General features: G+C 50.7%; 2 protein-coding genes across 4 annotated transcripts in view; both read left to right on the top strand.

The window, feature by feature from the left end:
- Window positions 1–1,090: 1,090 nt before the first annotated feature.
- DDT (D-dopachrome tautomerase) lies at window positions 1,091–3,676 on the top strand. Its single transcript, XM_081252483.1, has 3 exons — window positions 1,091–1,299; window positions 1,633–1,808; window positions 3,419–3,676. Exons 1-3 carry the CDS (start codon window positions 1,192–1,194, stop codon window positions 3,489–3,491), a joined length of 357 nt encoding a protein of 118 aa, XP_081108609.1. The 5' UTR covers window positions 1,091–1,191; the 3' UTR covers window positions 3,492–3,676.
- Window positions 3,677–5,928: 2,252 nt separating this feature from the next.
- Window positions 5,929–11,331, top strand: part of CABIN1 (calcineurin binding protein 1) — a 102,523-nt gene continuing 97,120 nt past the window's right edge. For all 3 annotated transcript variants that reach the window (XM_081252820.1, XM_081252819.1, XM_081252817.1), the window contains exon 1: window positions 5,929–6,016. The gene's annotated coding sequence lies outside the window, so the exon portion shown is untranslated. The remainder of the gene's footprint in view (window positions 6,017–11,331) is intronic.

Genomic DNA, 11,331 nt, shown 5'->3' with positions numbered 1-11,331 from the left:
TTCAGACAACTTTACAGCACAGATGAGAGTACCATGTTTGGCTACCTCAACAGACTTACAGTTTTTTCATTTTAATTAATTAATTAGTTTGGCTGAATTGGACCTTTCCTGCTGTGTGCAGGCTTTCTCTAGTTGTGGCGAGTGGGGGCCACTCTTCGTTGTGGTGCGCGGGTTTCTCATTGCGGTGGCTTCTCTTGTTGCGGAGCATGGGCTGTAGGCACACGGGCTTCAGTAGTTGTGGCTTATGGGCTCTAGAGCACAGGCTCAGTAGTTGGGGGCACGGGCTTAGTTGCTCCGTGGCATGTGGGATCTTCCCGGACTAGGGCTCGAACCTGTGTCCCCTGCATTGCCAGGCGGATTCTAAACCACTGCACCACCAGGGAAGTCCGACTTCCACATTTTAAATAACTTTTGTTTCACCTATAAAAACATAGGGTCCTGTAAACATTGCTGGTAATTCTACTGGGACTTGGCAGCTCTCACCCCCCGGTGGGCTGTCCTTCACCGTGAGGCAAGGTTGGCACAGGCACAAGAGGCCACAAAGGTAGATGTCTTTGGGGGCCAGGTAGGGATGCAGGGAGCCCGAGGGTCTCTGCCCAGCCCCACTCGAGCCCACATGTATCACCAGGTGTCCTGATCAAGAGAAGTGCAGATTCACACATGGAACGTGAAGTTGCCTGACTTGGAGGCAACCCATTTAAAAATAATTTTAAGCCTCCGTGACGATGTAACGTTTTTAGGGTGGAGCCTGGAGAAGGCTCCTACAGGTGTGTGTGTTTGGCGGGGGTGTTCAAACCTCCATCTAAATATTGGCTAAGAAGCGGACGACCGCAGCAGCGCCGGAAAGCTGCAGGAGACCGGAAACCTCGGCCAGTGTGGCTGGAGCGGGGGCGGGGCCTGGCGTGTGGGCGGGGCCCGGAGCGGCCAATGTCTCCTTGGGGGTGGGGTTACTCGGAGCCGGCCAGGCTACAGCACTTCCGGAAATCAGCGCCGTCGCACGCGGAGACTGTCGGCCGAAGCCGGGGGTGTAGTCTAGGCAGCCAATCGGGGGGCGCTGTGTACCTTCCCAGCCAATGAGGAGCGGGCTTCCGCGGCGCCCCGCCCCTGCTCCCTACAGCCCTACCCTGGAGATCACCCACCTGGACTCCGTGCTTTCTTCCTGGCGGGCTTTCGCGCGCCTTCCCGTTAGAAATGCCGTTCGTTGAGCTGGACACGAACTTGCCCGCCGGCCGTGTGCCCGCGGGACTGGAGAAGCGGCTCTGCGCGGCCACTGCCGCCATCCTGGGCAAGCCTGAGGACGTGAGTATGGGCAGGGGAGCACGGAGAGGGAGGAGGTTGGCGGATGGCGTCGGGCTCTGTCCGTGCCCCGGCTTCCCCACCGCGACCCTGACTCTTCCGCGCCCGCCGCCCGCCAAGTTTGACCTCCTGCTCTCCAAGACCCCGCGGCCCCACCCGCCACGTCTGCTCCCTGTCGCCTTGCCCAGCCATGACCCCGACGTGACCTCCAAGGACCCCGGCCTGTGCCCCCAGCCCTGATCCCGCGGGGCCCGCGCCTCCCCACTCCGCGCTGCCCGGTCCTCAGCACCATCCCGGCCTACACCGGCTTCAGGCGAAACTTTCGTGTCCCCGCAGCGCGTGAACGTGACGGTGCGGCCCGGCCTGGTCATGGCGATGAACGGCTCGGCGGAGCCCGGCGCGCAGCTGCTCGTCTCCTCCATCGGTGTGGTGGGCACGGCCGAGGAGAACCGCGGCCACAGTGCCCGCCTCTTCGAGTTTCTCACCAAGGAGCTGGACCTGGCCCAGGACCGGTGCGTAGGGGCAGGGAGAGGACCCTCTTGGGACTGCTGCGAGACGGGGCAGGGATCCGACTTGAGGCCCTTTCTAAGGCTGGGGAAAAAATTACTTCCCCACCCTTCGCTAGAAAGATGTGGTGCCGCAGGGCCCCTTGCGACCCCCGGTGGTGGGCCCACCTTGAGAGTGGTAGTGGAATTGAGTGAATTCCTGGCTCTGTAGTCCCTGTGACACCTGGGCAAGGTGTGGCCTCCAGGACCTCAGTGTTTCCATCTGTGAAGTGGGAAGGCTCTCCTTTAACCGCTCCCTGGGGGTACTGCATGGGATGGCACTATACTGCACCTGCCTTGACACCTGGTAGGGCAGGATGTTGCTACCCTGACAAAACCAAGGCCATTTATCATCTGCCTTCAGGCTTCCCCACATCTTAGGGAAACAGGTGTAATTTTCTAGAGCTTCTCCAAGCTGGTTGAGGAATTCTGGGTATGTCCTGAGGCTGTGACCTTTGGGCCTATGGCCCAATTAGGTCCCAGGTAAGGTTCCTGGGAGGGCCACAGAGTAGTGGAAAGAGCATTGGCCTGAATGTCTGGAGACCTGGGTTCTGGGTCCCATGCAGCTGGAGGATCCAGACAAACCTGGAAGTGAACCACCTCTGGTTTGTAGCCTTCTCTTCTGTGAATAGAGAGGCATGGATTAAACAACTCCCAAGAACACCTACAGCTCCCAAACCTGGAATTCTGTGGCAAGGTTAAAGTTTCTTCCTGGGTGAAAAATATTCCTGAGCCAAGTCCATGCCTACGAGGAACTAAGTATATGAGAAGCTTGAAAGAACCTTTCAGAATGGAGCCTTCATTGGCCCAGGAAGGCTGGTGAAGAATGGTTACTTCTGGGGGGTGCTTAGACCTGGTCCTCAAGCTGGGGAATGATAATAATTCTAACAACATAAGTAATGTGTAATTTACCACGTGCCAGATACTCCATGGGTAACTCACATGCCTGATCCCATTTGATCCTTAGAAGTTTTGTCCCCCTCTCCACACCCCTCGTGTGGACGTGCCATCCCCATGAGGTAGATACCTCCATTATGCCTATTTACAGATGGGAAAACTGAGGTTGTCACATATACCTCCTTGGTCCCAGGCTATCCCAGGTATCCTGTTTCTTTACAAGGAACTTCCTATCACTTCTGTGAGAGGGGCACACTCACTCACTCCACAGACATTACAGGGGTGGTGGGGGGAGTCACCCTGTGCCTGGCCTTCTTGAGCCAGGCTTTGTGAAAACAGGCAGCTTGGGCACTGCCCATGCCCCCATGGGGTCTGCAGTTTGGAAGACAGGGCTCCCCTGTGAACCCACAGAGCATACAGTGACCACAGAGGCCGCCATGTTGAGAGTCTGTTCTTGGTGGGTGATGATGATGTGCAGTCACCATCCCAACCTTGACATGCCCACTGCCCTGTCGGGGGTTGGGCAGAAAGCATTAATGGGTTGAGACAGGCTTGCAAAATGCCTGGTGGGCTAAGGCAGGCTGGCCTGGGAGCCCATGGTGGGAGTACCTGGCTAGGGGTCTTGAAATGTGAGGCATTAGCCAAGGAGCTGATGACATCTTTTTCTCTGTCTCCTGAAGGATAATTATCCGCTTTCTCCCCTTGGAGCCCTGGCAGATCGGCAAGAAGGGGACAGTCATGACCTTTTTATGATTGGCGTGGAGGGCGTCCAGGGCATCTGTGAGCTGGCAGCCCCTTCCAGAGAGGCCTCCTGGCAGAGTGAGGGCCTGGTGGATACCAGTTTCTGGCACCCCCACGTGCAGACAGGCCTGTGACCTCACGGTCCTCTTCCCCATCCTTATGACAAATAAATGAAGAGCGTTGTCTCTCAAACATGACTTCTCTACTTCCCTTTATCCTCCTCCGGCATTCTGGGCCACCCTGGGCAGCAGGGTTGGTTTATGAGGTGGGGACCTTAGGGAGCCTGGGAGGTGGGATGTTCCTGTCTCCAGGGCCTCTGTTTCATGTCTTGTATCTCGGCTGCCCAAATCAGAGGGTGGAGGGCTCAGCCTGGAGGCCCTGCTCCCAATGCCCATGTTCAGGCTGGTGGGGAGGAGCTGGCAGCTGGTCCAGCCTGGGCCTTCCTGCAGACTCTGCTGACCAGATGTTCCTGTCCTCAGCCTGGGCTTCAGGGACCTTCCCTGGACATTGCCAAACTTCACCTTCTCCTGATGAGGATTCAGTGTAGCTGCGCGCCTTGCAAAAATCCATGTCCCAGGGCTTCCCTGGTGGCGCAGTGGTTGAGAGTCCGCCTGCTGATGCAGGGGACATGGGTTCGTGCTCCAGTCCGGGAAGATCCCACATGCTGCAGAGCGGCTGGGCCCGTGAGCCATGGAAGCTGAGCCTGCGCGTCTGGAGCCTGTGCTCCGCAACGGGAGAGGCCACAACAGTGAGAGGCCTGCATACAGCAAAAAAAAAAAAAAATCCATGTCCCAGAATGGCAAACCCAGAAATGCAACATCTGCTTCTAGAAATGAAATGAATGGGATCCCGCACCCCCATCTAAAGAATATACCATGCTTTTGCATTTCAGAGGATATACAGGTGGGGTGGGGGTAGCCCAAAGGAAGTCACCTTTTCAGTTTCCTTCCGGATGCAGAGTTTACATCTCTGGGTGCTATGTTTCTCTGCACAATTAAAGCTTTGATCATCCTGTGCACCAATGAAATACTAAATTGAGATTTGCAGTCTATGCAGTCCACCTGGTTAATAAGTTAGTTTCCAAAAGAATGTGCCTGTGCCTGCTGTGTTTACCTGACCACCGCTGAGGACTTAAAAGCTACAGCTTGGAGTTCCTTTCCCTGGCTCACTGTCCCAGCTGTTTCTGCTCTCATTCCTTCTGCCAACATGGATGTCTTGCTTCCCAAAGGGGCTCAGGGAATGTTTGTGGGTTGAATGCAAATGAATGGTTGAAGTGCCTAAGGAGGGATTCATACCTAACCCTTGCCTGGACCGTAAGGTAAGAGCCTCTGATCTGGTCTCCCCAGCTTCAATCTCTCATCCCCACTATTGTGAGTGATGTCACCTGTTTGCTGTGAGGACTGGCCCCTCCCCCCACGCGGGCATTACCTCTCCCCGTTGTGGCCCTGAGTTTTACCCCCTGATAACACCATGCTGCATGAGGCTCCTGCATGGCCAGCAGTGTTTCTCAACTCAAAACCTTGCCACACAGCTAGCTCCCTGCTGCTTGCACCACCCTCCCCATCTTTTTTCAACTTTCATTCCAGAGCATCTTTCAAGATACAACTCAGTGGTGGGAACTGCATACAAGGTTGCAGGTCATCCATGAAAGTTTGAAACCATCTGTTTATGCTCTGTTTAACCCAACCCTGCCCCTTATACTCCTCTCAAAAATCAAAGTTGCCGACTCAATTATTTTTTTATCTACTAGCATATCATTAAAGCTTTACTGTACTGAACCGTCTATGAGTTCTTCACCATGGTTTTACTGTCTCTAAATAAAGTCAAAGAAAAAGCCGTAACATTCGTTCTTTAAGTCATTCTTGCTGGACTCAAGCCGCTATGAATGTCAACCAGTGTGAAGCACTTCCCTAAAATGCTTAGCTCCCAAGAGCGTTACCTCTGTGTCCCAGGCCCTTGTCAGAAACCCGTCAACGCTGGGCCCTCCTTCCAGTTCTGTTCTGTCACTTCCTCCCCGGTCCGTTCATCCCCCGCTCCCCCTCCCCCTTTTTCTTTTGATTCAGTAGTTGCTTGTATCTGTGACTTTTAGGTTTTTCAAATCCTTTTCGGAACGAGGTGAGGTCCAGGTAATGTGAGAATGCTCTTCCGGCCCCGGTTCCCTCCAAGTGCCCCCAGGTTTCCACGGCCTTCAGAACACCTGTCGCAGGTTGTAACAGTAGTGCGGCCGTCACTTGGCAGCTGCTGCGGGCCAGGCCCCGAGCTCGGCGCTTCCCGGGTACGACGAGCGGTGGGGAGGGAGCGGGCGGGATTCGGGCAGCAGCGGGCGCTGAGCCCCCAGCCGCGCTCAGGCTGAAGTGCAACGTTACACCAGCCACCTGCACGGTCCTCGCGCGCCAGCTCTGCGGGGCGGCGCGTAAGCGCTTGCCGACTGGCTGGTGGAGCCGGCTCCGGAGCCAATGGGAGCGCGCCTTGTTGTGAGGCGCGTAGCCGGCAGGCGCGGGGGTCCGGAGGACAGGCGGTTGCCGTGGAGACGCCTGGTGAGTTCGCTGGCAGCGGGTTTGGGGCGGCCCCGGGTGGGGGCACGGCTCTGCCCTGCCGGGGGCGGGGGTTTGAGGGGCGGCGGTCGCGGGGTCCGGCCGGGCGGACGCTGGGGCTCCTCGTGGGGAAACCGAAGCCGGGACCCGGAGTGGCCCGGCTGGGCCCCGCTGCCGCGCGGGCCTCTCGTCGGCTCCTGCTCGTCCCGGGGGGCTGAGAGGGGTTCCGCGTGGGGGCAGGGGTCACAGTGGCCGCAGCGGGAGCCGCCGTCCGGTCTGCGACTGCGGTGCCGGGCCCCGCGCTGACCACCGCCTCGCGTCCTTCTACTTCACCTTCACGGCGGCGCTGCGCGGTGAGCGCCCCTCATGGGTGGAAACTGAGGCCGAGAGGATGTGCAGCCTCTTGTCCTGAGTCCCCGGCTCCCCCGCGGGCCATTGGCTCCAAACTGCAAGCCTTGACTGCCCCACCGCCCCGAGGAGGCGGACCCGGGCCGGATAGAGCTTCCTGATGCTGGGGCAGGTGTCTGCACAAGGGGCTCTGGGGGCCCCTCCACCCTTGGGGGCCTGGGTTACTACAGGTCGTGCTGTGTATGCGGATTCCATGCGGCTGGGCTTCCTTCTGGGTGACTCATAATCGTTCTTAGAACTGGAGTATCCTCGAAGTGGTCTCGTTCAGGGGTCGGCAAACTTTGGTTGTAGATATAATGATTTTTATAATAGTATTATGTCTTGTGGCTATAGTAAGTATGAGTATACTTATAATAGTATAAGTATTCGGGTGCTATACTTTACTGAGTACTGTGGTCGCAGCCAAAGACAGTATGTAAGAGAGTGGTGGTGTTTCAATAAAATTTTATTTAGGGACACTGAAATTTGAATTTTATGTAAGTTTTATGTAATTTTCACGTGTCACGAAGTTTTTCAACCATTTAAAAATGTAAAAATCATTCTTTGCTCTTGGGCTGTATGGAAACAGTAGGCTAGTGAGCTTGCAGACGCCTGATTTAGTCCAAAGACTCATGCAGTAGAGGAAACTGAGACCCAGAGGGGGTATCTTATGCCATGTCAGTCACACAGCCGGGTAGTGCCCCAACTGAGCTTAAGACCTATTCTTCCTGACTCCCAGGCCAGAGCCTGCTAGGAAACATCACCACTTACCACTGGATCAGGGTACAAGGTGCTCAAAGTGTGCTGTTGTTATGTGTTCTGAAGGACCTGAAAACTATAAAGAGTTTGAAAACTTGTGAGGTTTAACTCCTGAATGTGCTGTTCTGAGAAAATGCAACTGTTCTGCTGGGAGACTGAGAAATGAGTACCAGATACTTCCCTTCTCTTCTTTATACAGTAGCTTTTTTTTTTTTTTTTTTTTAACTCCTTTTTGTGGTTTCTAGGGTTTGTGGTGAATAATATGGCTATGGTCCTCATTCTCACATTGCTTACAGATGATAAATATATAATCTCAAATGGTTATTTCTTTGTAAAGCTTTTATTTTAAACTACTTTGTGTGTGTGTGTTTTAATTGAAGTATAGTTGATTTACAATGTTGTGTTAGTTTCAGGTGTACCGCAAAGTAATTTGGTTATACGTACATATATATCTATTTTTTTCAGATTAATTTCCCTTATAGGTTATTACAAAATATTGAGTACAGTTCCCTGTGCTATACAGTAGGTCCCTGTTGGTCATCTATTTTATATATAGTAGTGTGTATCTGTTAATCCCAAACTCTCAATTTATCCCCCCCGCTTTGGTAACCATAAGTTTGTTTTCTATGTCTGTGGGTCTATTTCTCTGTGGTATATAAGTTCATTTGTATCTTTTTTTTTTTAGGTTACACATATAAGCAATATCATATGATATTTGTCTTTCCCTGTCTTACTTCACTTGGTATAATAACCTCTAGGTCCATCCTTGTTGCTGCAAATGGCATTATTTCATTCTTTTTTGTTTTGATTTTTTTTTTTTTTTTTTTTCAGTACGCGGGCCTCTCACTGTTGTGGCCTCTCCCGCCGCGGAGCACAGGCTCCGGACGTGCAGGCTCAGCGGCCATGGCTCACGGGCCCAGCCGCTCCGCGGCATGTGGGATCCTCCCGGACTGGGGCACGAACCCGTGTCCCCTGCATCGGGGGGCGGACTCTCAACCACTGCGCCACCAGGGAAGCCCCTGATATTTATTTAATTAATTTAGTTTCCTTATTTTTTTGTCTGGTCTTAGTTGCGGTACAGGGGATCTTTTGTTACAGTGTGCGGACTCTTGGTTGCGGCGCGTGGGCTTCTCTCTAGTTGTGGTACGCGGGCTCCAGAGTGCGTGGGCTCTGTAGTTTGTGGCACGCGGGCTCCCTTGTTGAGGCGCGGGAGCTCAGTAGTTGTCGCCCGCGGGCTTAGTTGCTCCGTGGCAAATGGGTTCTTGGTTCCTCCACCAGGGATTGAACCCGCGTCCCCTGCATTGGAAGGCAGATTCTTTACCACTGGACCACCAGGGAAGTCCCTCATTCTTTCTTTTATGGCTGAGTAATATTCCATTGTATAAATATACCACATTTTATTTATCCATTCATCTGTCGATGGACATTTAGTTTGCTTCCGTGTCTTGGCTATTGTAAATAGTGCTTCAGTGAACACTGGGGTACATGTATCTTTTCAAATAATGGTTTTCTCCAGATATATGCCCGGGAGTGGGATTGCAGGCTCGTTTGGTAGCTCTATTTTTAGTTTTTTAAGGAACCTCCATACTGTTCTCCATAGTGGCTGCACCAGTTTACATTCCCACCAACAGTGTAGGAGGGTTCCCTTTCCTCTACACCCTCTTCAGCATTTGTTATTTGTAGACTTTTTTTTTTAACACTTTATTTATTTTTATACATTTATTTATTTATTTATTTATTTATTTTTGGCTGCGTTGGGACTTTGTTGCTGCACGCGGGCTTTCTTTTTAGTTGCGGCGCTCGGGGGGGCTACTCTTTGTTGTGGTGGGTAGGCCTCTCGTTAAGGTGGCTTCTGTTGTCGTGGAGCACGGGCTCTAGGTGCGTGGGCTTCAGTAGTTGTGGCACATGGGCTCAGTAGCTGTGGCTCACAGGCTCTAGAGCGCAGGCTCAGTAGTTGTGGTGCACGGGCTTAGTTGCTCCGCGGTGTGTGGGATCTTCCCGGACCACGGCTTGAACCCATGTCCCCTGCATTGGCAGGCGGATTCTTACCACTGTGCCACTAGGGAAGCCCTGTAGACTTTTTAATGATGGCCATTCTGAGTGTGTGAGGTGATGCCTCATTGTAGTTTTGATATGCATTTCTCTAATAATTAGCAATGTTGAGCATCTTTTCATGTGTCTTTTGGCCATCTGTATGTCTTCTTTGGAGGAATGTCTATTTAGATCTTCAGCCCATTTTTTTATTGGGTTGTTTGGTTTTTTTGATATTGAGCTGTAGGAGCTGTTTTGTGTATTTTGGAGATTAATTCCTTGTCAGATGCACCATTTGCAAATATTTTCTTCCATTCTGTAGGTTGTCTTTTAAACTACTTTTAGATTTAGAGAAAAGTTGCAACAATAATACAGTGAGTTTCCATGTGTCTCTCATGCTGCTTCCCTAATGTTAACATCTTATGTAATCCTAGCATAATTATTAAGAACAGAAAACTAGTATTGATACAATATTATTAACTCGACTACAGACTTGGTTGGAATTTTACCAGTTTTTCCAGTGGTCTATTTTCATCCCAGGATTGTATCCAAGATCCCGTATTGCATTTAGTCATTTCTCCATAGTCTCCACCTTAGTCCTTAACAGTTTTTTTAGTCTTTTCTTAACTTCTTGACCTTGCTACTTTTTAAAAGTACTGATCAGTTATTTTGTCTGATATCCCTCAGCTTAGGCTTGTCTGATGTTTTCTCATGATTGGAGTGAAGTTATGCATTTTAGGCCAGAATAACACAAACATGGTGTCCTCAGTGCATCGTATCAAGGAGTTCAGGAGGTAGACATGTTTCATTACTGGTGATGTTTACTTTGGTTGCTTGGTTTAGTTGGTGTCTGCCAGGTTTCAATACTGTAAAGTTACAATTTTTTCCCTTGTAGTTAGTAAGTATCTTTGGGGGAGATACTTTGAGAGGATGCAAATTCTGGTTCTGGAAAATCTATACCCACTGACCTTAGCATCCATCTGTGGATCTTTGTGGCATTTGCCTAAAGGTAATTATGTTTCTTTCCTTCTGCATTTATTCATTGAAATTCAGTTGAAGGAAGAGCTATTCCTTTTCTCATTTATTTATTTGATTATTTATTTGTATCAGTATGGAACCAAGGATATTCATTTTATTCTGTGAGTTAAAATCTAATCTTACCGTTATTTTGTTGCTTACTGTTTGGCTTTGGCTATTTAGGGTCTCCTTCAGGTTAGCCGCTGTGTCCTATCAACAAACCCTCATCATTTTTTTGAGTACTTACCTTCTGGCGCCACAAGATGTTCCAGGCTCATCTTGTATTTTCTCTGCCCCAACCCTGGAATCGAAGCTCCTTTTTGTCTTTAGCCTTGAGGTATCCAGTCAAGATACTGTTTTATACAGGTTTTTTCTTTTCTTCCTTATCCTCTTCAGTGTGGTTATGCTATTTGTGATACAACAGGTTCATTACTAGTATTTATATTCCATTTTGGGTCCCCCCTAGATCCTAGTTGATTTTGATTGTTTATTTTTGGAGTGTGACACGTGACCGTGGCTCTCAGAGTCAGAGCTGTGCACAAGGTATACGCAGAGAAGGGTCCTTGCCTCCGCATCCCCTCCACCTCATTCCCATTCTCCCCTGCACCCCTTCCCACTCACCTCCTGTAACTAACTGATGTCTCTGGTACCTGGATTATCCTTTCATGTTTCTTTTGCACAAAGAATAGATGGTTGTGTGTTTTCTTATATCCTCTTCTTTCTTATATGAAGGGTGGCATGCTATAAATATTCGTATTTGCTCTTTTTTACTTAACAGTATGTCTTGAAAATCACCCTGTATCTGTTCATAGATATCCTATTCATTTTTTTAAATTTTATTTATTAAATTTATTTATTTTTGGCTGCTTCGGGTCTTCATTGCTGCATGCAGCTGTCTGTAGTTGCCGCGAGCGGGGTCTATTCTTCTTTGCGGTGTGTGGGCTTCTCATTGTGGTGGCTTCTCTCGTTGCAGGCTTCAGTTGTGACATGAGGGCTCGGTAGTTGCGGCACACGGGCTTAGTTGCTCTGCAGCATGTGGGATCTTCCCAGACCAGGGCTCAAACCCGTGTTCTTAACCAGTGTGCTACCAGGGAAGTCCTTCCTATTCATTTTTTAAAAAACAG

This window comes from Mesoplodon bidens (genome assembly GCF_964165515.1).
Source record: "Mesoplodon bidens genome assembly, chromosome: 13".
NCBI classification, from domain to species: Eukaryota; Metazoa; Chordata; class Mammalia; order Artiodactyla; family Ziphiidae; genus Mesoplodon; species Mesoplodon bidens.
The sequence above is the reverse complement of the archived record's forward strand: the minus strand, read 5'-3'. Positions and strand labels throughout refer to the sequence as shown.

Excerpts from the sequence above, each read along its gene's own strand:
- DDT (XM_081252483.1), top strand. The coding sequence starts at position 1,192 with ATGCCGTTCGTTGAGCTGGACACGAACTTGCCCGCCGGCCGTGTGCCC. Across the intron at positions 1,300-1,632 it reads TCCTGGGCAAGCCTGAGGAC|CGCGTGAACGTGACGGTGCG; the intron begins GTGAGTATGGGC and ends GTGTCCCCGCAG. Across the intron at positions 1,809-3,418 it reads CTGGACCTGGCCCAGGACCG|GATAATTATCCGCTTTCTCC; the intron begins GTGCGTAGGGGC and ends TGTCTCCTGAAG.